The sequence below is a fragment of the Phodopus roborovskii genome, unplaced genomic scaffold (assembly GCF_943737965.1).
Source record: "Phodopus roborovskii unplaced genomic scaffold, PHOROB, whole genome shotgun sequence".
NCBI lineage: Eukaryota > Metazoa > Chordata > Mammalia > Rodentia > Cricetidae > Phodopus > Phodopus roborovskii.
This window is the reverse complement of record NW_026125052.1, coordinates 980,068-993,593: the sequence shown is the minus strand read 5'-3', so window position 1 is coordinate 993,593 and position 13,526 is coordinate 980,068. Positions and strand designations below refer to the sequence as shown.

Here is a 13,526-nt window from a genome sequence, read left to right as displayed (position 1 = left end):
TGACCAAAACAAACACACACACACACACACACACACACACACACACACACACCGCCCAAACATATGCACACACAGTAAATAAATGAGGGATAAAATTGAATGAATTGCTTACACTTCCACCTGTACTATATATCTTCAATTGTGACACTATCTACCACTATTACAATTTACATTCCTCTAGTTATTATTAATACGGTCTCTTTTCATATGCTTATTACTCTTTTTTATATCTTTTCCTTGTAAATTTATGGTGTTTTACTGATCAGTGTTTGAGAGGGGAGTTTTCCTATGCTATTCAGGTTGGCCTTGAGTTCCTAGGAACAAGCAGGCTACTTGCTTCAGCCTTGAGTACCTGGGACTACAGCCTATGCCACCACACTTGCCTTATGTCTTCTTTTATGGACTACTTATTCATAATCTCCACATATTTGGTATGGAAGTATGTTTTCTTCTTACATTACAGGCAGAAACAGTTGCCAATGTTTCCCCATATTATTGTCTGTCTTAAACATATTTGTATTTTAGCTGCAAAACAGCAAAACTTTTTTGAGATTTTGCTGTTAAGTGTGTGGGTGCTTTGCCTGTATTTATGTTGGTAAAGCATGTGTATACAATGCCCTCAGAGGTCAAAAGAGAGCGTTAGACACCCTAGAAGCGGAGTTACAGATGGTTGTTAGCTGCCATGTGGATACTGAGAATCAAACCCATTATCTGGAAGAGCTAAGCCATCTCTCCAGCCCCTCACAATAACAATTTCCTTTCTTCTTTTTTATAATGTATTTATTTTTATTTTATGTGTATTGGTGTTTGCCCACATGTATGTCTGTGTAAGAGTGTCAGACACCCTGGAACTAGAGTTACAGACAGTTGTAAGTTGACATGTGGGTGCTGGGAATTTGTCCTCATGAAGAGCAGGCAGTGCTCTTAACTGCTGAGCCAACTCTCCAGCCCCACAAAATAACAATTTTTATGTAGTCAAATCTATATAATTTTTCTACTATGGCTTAATCTTTTCTAGTAGCCCTAGAAAGAAAAAAAGTTGTTCACCTATATCATACACAACAAACACACAGTGACAGAGAGACACACAGAGAAGAGTGTGAAAGACTTCAAAAAATAGTACAGATGCCAGCTAACAAGATTCAAGGTTCTGTACAAATCAATTTTCAATTGCTATTATTAAGGACAATAGAGAATATGGAAGATGTAATTTAATTGGTAGAGTGTTGGCTAGTAGCATGAAGACCTTGGGTTAGGTCATAAGCAGCACATAAATAAGGCATGGTAGTTCATGTCTATATTCCAAGCACTTGGGACACAGAAAAACAGAATCATCCTCATCTACATAACTGTGAGGCCAGCCTGGATCCATGAGTCTCTGTCTCTAAGAAAACAGTAAAGAAAAAAAAGAACTGGTGAACAAAGGCACAGAAGACATGTGCAAAAGTAAAAGACTCTTGTTCTTGTGCACCAGAGACCTCAAGAACTTTGATATATACAAGACTGTTCAAAAGGGTGATGTGCCAATAATGAGGCTTGTCTTGAACACGATGTCAGAGTTGAAGATACTCATGAACGGATGTCTGTTCCAATATAGCACTGCCATATCCTACATACAGACTAGCTAGCATCTTGGGTGTGATAGGAATGAGTATGAGGCTAAACTTATTCTTGAGATGTGGGGTGTCAGCAAGTGAGAGGCTCATCTACCTTAAAATATCTCCTAATGTAAATCATTGGAAGGAATTGCCAGAAATCCTCCAGCAGAAAACTTTGAAGTTGGGGCTGGAGAGATGGCTCAGTGGTTAAGAGCACTGGCTGCTCTTGCAGAAGACCCTATTTGATTTCCAGCACCCACATGGTGGTTCACAGCCTCTATTAACTCTAGATCTGAGGGAATCATACTCATATTATCCCACTGAAATTATTCTTCACTGTTACCAATGGCCCAGTGGTTTCCTAATTGTTAGATGGGCCACTGGTCTTCGTGGTCTTGTGTATTTGTTAGACTGTTGACACATCTTCTTTTTTCTCATGGCACTAAAACACAAACCCAAAGCCTCATGAATGCTAGCAAGGCAAGCGCTCTGCCACTGAAATGCCACCTCAACCCTAAAATTGTCTTTTCCATTTTTCTCCTATCTCTTTACTCATTTCTCATCTTTGCTCATAGACTTGGCTTCCTGAGTCTATCCCTTATACTCTTATGAGATGTCACACAGCCCTCTTCATTTTCTAGCTGTTCTTTTGAGGGCAGTGTTAGCTATATTACATACCTGCAATAATTGACACATCTAAATCTGAAGTTATATTCTGTAATTGTTCTTCCTCAAATAGATCTTTCAAGTTACTCACAGAATCATCTATCTAATTTTCGGTTTCTTTATTCTTCTTCTAAAAAAAAACAACTTGGAGATAGATGGCTCACTAGTTAAGAGTACATATTGTATTTACATGGTGGTTCACAACCATCTATAACTCTAGTTCCAGGGGATTAGATTCCCTTTTCTGGCCTCTGGCAGCTCCTGCATGCACGTAGTACACATAAACTCACACATGCACAAATACACACATACTTCTAAAAAAGAATTAATATCTAATATGTGCATGCAGGCAAAATACCCATACACATAAAATACAAACTTTTAAGGGGGAGGGGTAGAGTAGGAGTAGTATACACCTTTAATCCCAGAATATCAAAGGCAGAGGCAGGTGGCTTTCTGTGAGTTCAAGGCCAGCCTAGTCTACATAGTGAGACCCTGTCTCAAAAAAACAAAAAATTAAATTAAAAATTGTATTGAAAATCCATTTGGGTTTTAAGATATGTCTCCCTCAGTGGTCAAAGATAAAATGGGAATCTTTATGCTAAAATACTCTCTAATCCCATAAGGGAAATATTATTTTCATCCAAACATTTTCAGTTAGACACACTAACATATGTGACCTAACAAATACTTAACACTGGAAAAGTCATTTACCTCATAGTCCAAATACTTGTGTTAAATTTCTTTTTTTTTTTCCCCTAATGTGTCCCAGGCTTTATTATTTAAAAATAAAACATTGAGTGATGGGCTCACGATCAATAGCATCACTGAAACTTCCATCTTCTCCCACCCCTTTTATGCTTGTGATCCCTCCTCAGTAAAGGAACTTAATTAACCCCACAGCTGTGATGGCTCCAGGTTCTCTACTTCTTTTCCCTTGCCTCAGCTCACCTCATCCCCAGCCAGGGCTGGTGCCTCAGTTTGAATGCATGGGAGAGCCCATAGTAGTAGTGATGGGAACAGAGGTTAAGGCCTCAGCCTCAGGAAAAGGGACTGAAGAGTAGAATGTGGTGAAGTGGGGGCTCCCGTAGCTTGGAGCACCAAAATGGGGCCCTGGGGGCAGAGGAAAGGATACAGGCCCCCCTGGGAAAGGGGATCCAGCAGCCTCATACTCTTCTCGTTGGGTATAGTCGGTGCTTGATCGTTTGCCCTTCTGGCGCCGGTTACAGAACCACACTCGGACCACATCCTTTTCCAGCCCAAGCTGATCGGCAATGGCGCTGATCTGCTGCAGACTGGGCTTTGGGCACTGCAAAAACATATTCTCCAGATTCCCCCTCACACGGTTCTCAATGCTCGTCCGCTTTCTCTTTCCAGCCTGCACCAGGTTCTCGGCTTTGCATATCTCCTGAAGGTTCTCATTGTTGTCGGCTTCCTCCACCCACTTCTCCAGCAGGGGGCGCAGCTTACACATGTTCTTGAAGCTGAGCTGCAGGGCCTTGAAGCGGCAGATGGTAGTCTGGCTGAACACCTTCCCGAATAGAATGCCCAGGGTGAGCCCCCGTCGGCCTGGGTGTACCCCAAGGTGATCCTCTTCTGCTTCAGAAGCTTGGCAAACTGCTCTAGTTCCTTCTGCAAGGCTTTCACGTCCTGGGACTCTTCGGGACTTGGTTCCACCTTCTCCAATTTCACGGGGACACTGGGCCTGGCATTACAGGGACCAGGGGAGGACCCTTCCGAGTTACTCTCCACTCCTGCCTGGCCCTCAGGCTGCGAAGCCTCCAGACCAACTTGAGGCACCAGACCCAGTCCAACCTGAGGTCCACAGTATGCCATCCCTCCACAGAATTCATAAGGTGGGGGACAAGGGGAAATCCCCAGCACTTCAGAGCCTGGACCAACCCCTGGCCCGATCCCAGGACCACCTGGTGGTCCTTGGAAGTTTAGCCAGGTTTGAGGGTCCACCCAGCCTGGCTCCAGCCCTCCTGACCCATCACTCCCACCAGGTGGGGGCCTTGTGTTAAATTTCTACCTACTTAGCTCAGACCACAGGGACCTTTGTGGTAGTTAATTACAGTACAGTCATTTTTGTGCATCTAGTATTGATATATTTTATTATTTGTTTTTATTACTGATACTTTTTAAAAAGAGAAATCCTTGCATAGGATTTCACTGGCAACCTTAGGCTTGAGAATCTCCCTAAGGTAATATTCTCCTACTTACAGACAAGTCTATTCAATGTTTTATACCTAAAGTGACATAAAGCTAATAACTCACCTGCATTGGCTTTAAGGTCTTCAGGTGTAACCATGACAACAAACCGGATTGCACGTTCATTTCGAAACATTTCATAAGACCACCGACGGATAGATCTCATGCATTTCACTGCTGCAATACCATTATTGGCAATAAGAACCTGGGAGGAAGGAATATGATATGGGAAATGGAAGCAAAGGTCACAAAGAAAGACAGTGATAGAAAAACAAAGATTTTTAGACATCTCCCTTTGTCTGAAAAAGAATTAAGAAAAAAAACTGTTGCTAATCCAAGTTGCTGAGAAACAACTCTTATAAGATCAAGCAATATTTTTAAAGGTTTGCTAAGCAAATATTTCAACATATGCTAGCTAGAACTAATTTCTTTCCAAGTTCACTTCTTGAAAAAATTCAAAAAAATCATTAAGTACTCATATTGTCTGTAAACTATTCTATCATAACTATTACTAAGAAACATGACACATCTCAAATAAGGAATGAAGAAAGTTTACCCTGTAGGATGTTATACACTATTCTCTATTGTAAGAAGACACTTGATATCAATTGCTGTTCTCTAAAATGCTGAATCCCAGTGCTTTCGAGTGAAAGAAACTGCTCAGCTTCATGGTCACAAGAATCAAATAATCCTGAGAAATTTCTTTAAATTAACCTATCTCCTTACATATATTTTGTAATCACACCACTGAAAATATTAGCCTATAAAAAACACATATCTACCTTTACTGAGAGACAAATATACGACACTGATGAAGCAATACTTTTAAGAGAGGGAACACTGGTTATGGTTTGATCTTTTAATCACTATAACCTATTTCAACCAAGATATCCTCTCAGCCCTGACAAGTTTTAGATAACAATGACACAGAATTGTTTTGTTTTGTTTTGTTTTGGGGGGGCAGACAACACAAAGAGTTTCATTACATAAACTAGGCTGACCAAAAATCCTTTATCTGCCTATGTCTACTTCCCAAGTGCTTCAAACTATCTGGCATCTCTTAGTATTTCATGTGGCCTATTTCCTCTAAACATCTCAAATATCTCGTAGAAGTCAGTAAGCACTAGGTCTATGAGCCTGCTTAAGCCTTCTCTTCTGAAACTGTCTCCACTTCTCTGAATCCAGTGCTATCATATCTATCTCCCACCCCCACCCCCACTACCAGCAGCAGGCACTATACAAGGTTATCAATTATTCTTTACACCCTCCCTGCCAGGCTAGTGCAGCTCTGCCTGCAAAGCCACAAGTTCTGCTGGGCAGTGGTGGCCCATGACTTTAATCCCAGCACTCAGGAGGCAGAGGCAGGTGGATCTCCTGAGTTAGAGGTCAACCTGGTCTATAGAGTGAGTTCTGGGACACATAGGGCTACATGAAGAAAGCCTGTCTTGAAAACAAATAAACAGAAAACCTACAAGATCTTTCAAAAAGAACATTAGAAGCAGAGTTTCAAGTCCTTATCAATTATACCCAAATTATCACCATATATATATATATATATTCAATAGAGAAATTATGTATTAGTAGCATGTTAGGGGAACAGAAAGGTCAGCCCTACATAAAAAGGCAAAGTTCCGAAAAACCTACATAAAATTCTGCACAGACAGAAATAACAAATGTAGGCACTAAGTCTCACATACTTTAGGCAGAATTGTTTAGTAAGTTGCAACTTACCTTCTCAATCACTTTATTTCCACCAAAACGAGTAACAAATTCTGCTGGAGAAGCCACAGTGAAATCTCGTTGTGAGTCTATTTTCTTTCTGTCTCGACCTTGTTTTACTAGGTGCAAGCCAGACATGCTGGATCTATAAAAACAGAAGCCAAAAAGGAAAAAAAAAAAAAAAAAGACAAAAAGAAACTTTTTGTAAGATTTTCTCACAACATTCATATCTCCTCAAAACCTTCCTTCTATCACACTACAACAGTACTCACCCAGGACCTTTGTGGAGTCTACATGCTGACAGATCACAGGAAAGGAAACAGTCCTCAGTGGATGTGATGGATCAAGCCTGTCACCCCAGTACTGTGAGGCTGTAGCAGGAGGCCTACCACAAGGTACAAGCCAATATGGGCTGAAGAGTGAGACTCTTGTCTCAAGAATATGAAAAAAAAAAAAAAAAAAAAAAAAAAAAAAAAGGGCTGGAAAAGTGACTGAGTGCTCCAGCAGAGGACCTGAATTCAGTCCCCAGCACCTGCATGGTGGCTAATGCAGTTCCAGGGGATTGAACACTTAAAATACACTAAAAAAATAAATGCATCTAAGGAGGGAGTAGAGATGCTGGAGATTTAGTTCAGCTGTATACAGAACACTTGTCTAGCAAGCACAGGACTCTGGGTTCAATCATTAACTAGCATGAAAAGGGGTAGGAGATACTCTATACAATACAAAAAGAAAACTTGGGCTAGAGAGATGGTTCATGGCTAAGAACATATATTGCTCTTTTGAAGAATCACAGTTCAGTTAATAGTTCCCATGTCAAACAGATCACAATTACCTGTATATCCAGATCCAGGAGACTGGACAATTAAGCAGAGTGGTTAGGTAGATGGAGGAGGACAGAAGGAATGGGTTGAAGAGGCCATGTAGCTAGACATATCTTTATTTCATGTGGGCAGGTTTTTAAAAGTTTCTTCATTCTTTATTCTGGGGGGGGGGGAGCATTTCAAGACAGGGTTTCTCTGTATTGTTTTGGAGCCTGTCCTGGAACTAGCTCTATAAACTAGGCTGGCCTTGAACTCACAGAGATCTGTCTGCCTCTGCCTCCCAAGTGCTAGGAGTAAAGGTGTCGCCACCAACGCCTGGCAAAAATTTGTTCATTCTTTAAAAAAAAAAAAAAGCTTGCAGTGGCACCCTAGTGCTGTCCTCTTCCAGTACACTCAATAAAGTAGGACAGGAAGGAAGGAGGAAGGAAGAGAGGGAAGGAGGGACAGAGGGAGATGAGGTGGAGGAAGAAGGAAGGAAGGAAGGAAAAGAAAAGACACACAAACACAAAACATCACCCTTTTCTATTAATATGCTTAGTTACTCTGCACTCGGGTTGGAACTTTAAAGAAGGTAAAGAAAATAATCCCTCAAAATAGAATGACTTGTGCCGGGCATTGGTGGCACACACCTTTAGTCCCAGCACTCGGGAGGCAGAGGCAGGAGGATCTCAATGAGTTTGAGGCCAGCCTGGTATACAGAGCAAGTTCCAGGACAGCCACCAAAGCAATACAGAGGAACCCTGTCTCAAAAAACCATAAATAAATAAATAAATAAATATAGAATGATTTGTCCAAGTTTTCAAAGGAAGTTTAAAACAAAGAAATAAAGCTTCCTAGGCCCCCTTTCAGTGTTTTTTTCCAATTATATCATGAAACATCTAAGGTAACATCCAATGGTCAGGAAACAATGCCAAGGCACACTTCTTGAAAACAAAAACCTTTCCTTCTTTGCATGCAATTGTACTGGCTATATATTTATTAATTTCAGGTTCCACGTCCAATAGCACCAGTGCATCACACTGATAACATGGATAAACTTCACAAGCATCAGTCTCAAGGGAAACGCAACAAAACTGCATAATAACTCCATATAAATGACACTCTGAAATGAGGATAACCCATCTACAGTACAAAAAGCTCAGGAGTGTGCTGGTGGGGAGATGCCTGCAAAGGCATGTGAGAAGGATGTAGATACTCTATATATTTATCTTTATTGAGATGATCATTACATAGTACTACCTACATGCATCAAATCACAAGTGCTATCATGTTTAAAGGCTAAATTCTACCATAGGCAAATTGTACCTCTACAAACCTGATTTCAGAAAAACTAAACCAAAGCCAGGTGTGGTAGTGCACACCTTTAATTCCAATACTCTGGGAGGCAGAGACAAGCAGACCTCTGTAATTGAAGGCTAGCCTCATCTACAAAGGAGCTCCAGGACAGCCAAGGCTGCTACACAAAGAAATTCTGTCTCAAAAAACCAAATCCAAAGCAAAACAAAAACCTCAGGCTAGTGAGATGGCTCAATGGTTAAAAGCACTTGCTGTTCTTCCAGACTACCTGGGTTCAGTTCCCAGCACCCACACAGTTGATCACAACTGTCTATGAATCCAGTTCTAGGGGATTAAATAAATGTCCTCTTCTGGTCTCCAAGAGCATCTGCATACAAGTGTGTACATACATACTTACAGGCATACACACATGCATATAAGATAAAAACTGATTAAAACAAACCTTATTATCTACCCAATAGCTAAATAGTAGATACCAAGTCCTTAGCTGCATAATACCATTTAAACAGGAATGACCCTGTTTTGTGACTATAATTTAAATTTGTTAATAACTAGAATTTTGAGAGGCAAATAGAGGCAGGGGAAAACTGAACGCAGAACTGACTAGGGAGCTACATGAGAACAGCAAGAGGATGCTCTCAGACATTTGGAGCCCTGCCATCTTATCCTACAGTTCAATAATTATCCTTTTTCACACCAGCAATTAAATTTTACTAGAGTTTACTCTCTGAAGTACTGGAACTACAGAGGCCCGAGACAGGGTAAGTAATGAATATAACAGCACAAGAGAAATAGTTGTGTGCCCAGGCATAGAGAACAGCAAAAGCACCAGGTGAAAACAAATGGATCAAGCATAAAAACAAACCACTCCTCATCTACCTTTCCCAGAAAGCCATTAGAGAGTAAAAATCTAGGCAAAACAAAAGCAAAAAGACAAGGCAACAAAGAATATCACATGGAAGAATCCCCAAGACAGTTAAAATTAGAGGATAGGGGGTTGGAGAGATGACTCAAAGGTTAAGAGCATTGACTGCTCTTCCAGAGGTCCTGAGTTCAATTCCCAGAAACCACATCATGGTTCACAACCATCTGTAATGAGATCTGATGCCCTCTATTGGTTATATGCTGACAGAACACTGTATACAGAATAAATAGATTCAAACAAAAACAAAACAAGAGGATAAATTGTTCCAGGTATGGTAACCACTTCAGAATTTTAAAAGACAAGGGGGTTAGCTGTTGTGTTTATATATAGTGTCAAAAATTATGAAAAGCTATTATTCTAGCTCTAGCACCCCAGACAGATCAAGCTACAAGTGTGATACCCACACTAAAGCCCTAAGCTAACAGAAGCTGAACTCCTTATCTGACCTTTGGGAGAAATCAGGATTAGAGACATGATAGACAACCTTCTATTATGACAATTCTATTAAATATAATGATGTTCCCTTTACCTTAGCATGTGTGCGCGCGCGCGCACACACACACACACACACACACACACACACACACACACACACACACACACCTACCTGAAGTAAACTTAACTATAGCTACTTTACTGGTTTATCTCCCTGTTCCTGCCTTACAAGGAAAGTAGATTTGAAAGACCAGTCACAGCTCAGTTTTTCCTTTTTTAAGAGAGTCTTGCTATGTAGACCAGGCTGGCCTTAAACTAAGAAAGATCAGCCTGCCTTGCCTCCCAAGTAAGTGATGGGACAAAAGGCATGTACCACTATACCCAGCTATTCAATTTTTAAGTAAAAAAAAAAATTATAGCATGCTATCTTCTGCTCATCACATTGGAACACTTCCTTTTCGTGGGAGAAGTGTTACTCTATTCTTGAATTGAAAATAAGGTCAAGTAAAATCTTTAAATTGTATAACTTTGTCCTTTGACAATAAAAAGCTTTGATGAACACGTGTGTACAAAGACATACACACAGAGAAAGAGACAGAGAGATAGAGAGCAAGAATGAACCTACCTAGCCATGACAAAACATCATAAACTAGATAGTTTATAAACAATAAATATGTATTTCTCCAATCCTGAAGAACAGGAAATCTAAGACCAAGGGAACAGGAAATCTAAGACCAAAGCAACAGGAAAATCAGAGTCTAGACAAAGGCCATTTCCTGGTTCCTCAATGTTATCTTCTTGGTACGCTCACACAGGGTGGAAAGACAAGACCAGACTGGCCTCAAACTCAGAGATCTGCCTGCCTCTGCCTTCCAAGTACTGGAATTTAAGGGATATGCCACTATGCCAGCTGGAGTACTAAGATCATTATCACATCCCAAAGTTCCTGCCATCAGACACTTGGATGGTTAGGCTTCAACATATGAATTGGGAACAAAACTTCAGACACAATAAATATACATACATTTTATATAAGTATATATGTTTGTTTTACATATATAGATACAAAAATTAATATATATTTGACATACTTGTACATACATATTTAAAATAATTTGATACTACATTTATTATATACATATAATCTCAGTTACTTTTTACTTCTTTGACTCTCGGTTTTGTTTGGTTGTCTGATGTGGGATGTCCTTCTGTATGCTACAAATATGTGTTGCTTTTATTAGTTGATGACTAAAGCTATTTTGGCCTATGGCCAGGCAGAATATAGCTAGGCAGGAAATCCAAACAGTTATGGAGAAAAAGAAGGTGGAGTCAAGGAGATACCATGTAGCCTCTGAGAAAGCAAGATGTGAGGTAACAAGCTGTGGTGGTATTTTGTTTTATGATCTAACAAATAAAGCTTGCCTGAAGATAAAAATGCAAAGCTAACCACACTAGTCATCCATAGAGGCCAGACAGTGGTGGCACACACCTTTAATCCCAGCAGCCACATTATTAGCCTTAGAAGCTGGGTGATGGTGGTGAATGCCTTCAATCCTAGCACTAGAGAGGAATATAAGGCAGGTGGAGACAGGAGTGCAGTGCATTTAGTTTGTAGTCATGCTGAGGTCAGAATCACCCCTTTTTTGGTCTGAGCCTTGATAGAGGTAAGAACTCTCTAGTGGCTTGGCTGCTTTGTTTCTCTGATCTTTCAGCTTTCCCCCCTAATATCTGTCTCTGGGTTTTTATTATTTGTGCTACAACAAGCCAGGAGTCATCATGGTAAAATATTGAATATTATAAATGGGTTACTTTGTATGTAGAGCTAGCCAGTAAGAAGCCCAAGCCATCAGCCAAACAATTATAATTAATATTAAGCCTTAGAGTGGTTATTTGGGAACTGGCAGGCAGGACAAGAAAAACCTCCAACTACAGTTGTCCCTCAAAAGCATGGAAAAGAATAAAAAGGAAATAGATGATTATTCTAATGATACTTTTCAAAACTCAGTGATTCTAAATTTATTGTTTTTTCATAACTGATTAATTTTCAGGGAATTTTGTTCAAAACAGAAACTAGATCAGAAAACAGGGTAACAAACAAAGATAATGGAGGGACCTTAATGACTGCTGTCAAGCAAATCATTTGTCTTTTTTTAATGTATGTTTTTAAAGTGTGTCTGTGTGTACAGATGATGTGTGCCTGAGTATGTGTGATGTGTGTCATCATGCAAATGCAGAGTCAGAAGACAACCCTGGAGCTGATTCTCTTCTTTGACCCTTATGTGGGGACCAAATTCAGGTTGCCAAGCTTTCTCACTGAACCACCTCACTGACCACTCATTTAGGTCTTTTCCTAGAAGACACAAACCTGCAAGATGCCTGAAGCAGGACCAGAAAAGCCCTGTACATGTCTTCTTCAGTATAGGAAAAAGTTGGGAGTTTGGCATCCTCAACAACTCCAGTCTGACTACATGGCAAGACAACTTCATCAGGTATCTTCTCTAGAGCCAGAAGATGTTTTCAACAGGATGCCACAAACTACAAAGAGCCTTCCTCCTTTACAAGAGCTGAAGACACTTAATTTTTGAAAAGACAGCCAAATCCAGTGATCAACCAGGCACTGACTGGACTAGTAGCACCACAAGGTCCAAATAAGGCTGCTGCTTGTTAACATAGCTACCACATCATTTTACATATCTTTTACCAAATTCTGAATGCAAGGCAGGGTTTCTCTGTCCTGGAACTTGATTTGTAGACCAAGCTGGCCAGAACTCATAGAAATCCACCTGCCTCTGCCTCCTGAGTGCCACCACGGCTTGGCTGGAAAGGGTTCAGTAGGTAAGAGCTCTTGTGTTCTTACAGGGAACACAGGTTCAGTTCCCAGCACTACAACCATTTCCAGGGAATCCGGTGCCTCTTCTAACTTCCACAGACACCAGGTATGCACGTAGTACTAATACTTACATGCAAGAAAACTCATACATATATAATAAACTTTTTAAAATGTTTAAAAGACAAACCAAAAGAAAAGGAAAAAAAAACAGCCTTTATTTTCTTATAGATTAGAAAAATTATCTAATCAATTTCCCCATAAATTCAAGCTAGAGCTGTCAGTAATTTACCATTTTTAATGGTATATGTTGCCCAAATACAGCACCTATCACTTACTTTTGAATTCTGTAATACTTTTTTCTCTGCAGAACCCTCAATATCAAAATGGCAAAGGACAAGGGTACTGGAGAGATGGCTCAGCAGTTAAGAGCATTGGTTGCTTTTCCAGAGGACCCAGGTTCAGTTCCCAGCACCCACATGACAACTCAGAACTGTCTTTACCTCCAGTTCCAGGGGATCTCATACCTTCACACCAATGCACTTAAATTATTTTTTTTTTTAATGGCAAAGGTGAGAAGAGTTTTCTCCAGATTGTGGTCTTGTAAACATAAACCATAGTTTCCCCAGCCCAAGCTCTCTATAGCTGTTTCAACCCAAGGAGAGCAGGAGATATTACACCCTGTCTGCTAATTTAGCTGCTTCAGTAATGCTAGAATATTCCTGATGGCCTCAAACTACAGGTGTTTTGTCTACTTTTAGTTTTTACCCACCCCATCTCTCCTCTCTTAGCATTTTCTCCTTACACATGGTTCACACACAAATAAGTTGGTTTTACAAAAGGACTCAGGAGAAGGAAAGAAATCTAAAATACTGTCTAACTAGAAATAGAACAGCCACTTTGTTGTGATAGCCACCAGAGAAAAGCACTATTGCCCTTCCTGTCTGCCAGGAACACCTGACAGGTGCCTGGACTACAGAGTAAGTTCCAGGACACACTCTAAAGTTACACAGAGAAACTATCTC

The 13,526-nt window shown here is 40.3% G+C and overlaps 2 protein-coding genes across 2 annotated transcripts in view; both read right to left on the bottom strand.

Moving 5' to 3' along the window:
• Acaca (acetyl-CoA carboxylase alpha) overlaps positions 1 to 13,526 on the bottom strand; it is a 263,758-nt gene that overhangs the window by 174,445 nt on the left and 75,787 nt on the right. The window contains exons 4-5 of the mRNA XM_051183059.1: positions 6,207 to 6,339; positions 4,542 to 4,680 (exon numbers count right to left, since the gene is read on the bottom strand). Coding sequence (XP_051039016.1) covers positions 4,542 to 4,680; positions 6,207 to 6,339 — 272 coding nt within the window. The remainder of the gene's footprint in view (positions 1 to 4,541; positions 4,681 to 6,206; positions 6,340 to 13,526) is intronic.
• Positions 3,164 to 3,961, bottom strand: LOC127221019 (POU domain, class 5, transcription factor 1-like). Its single transcript, XM_051182948.1, has one exon. The coding sequence runs from the start codon at positions 3,736 to 3,738 to the stop codon at positions 3,241 to 3,243; it is 498 nt and encodes a 165-aa protein (XP_051038905.1). The 5' UTR covers positions 3,739 to 3,961; the 3' UTR covers positions 3,164 to 3,240.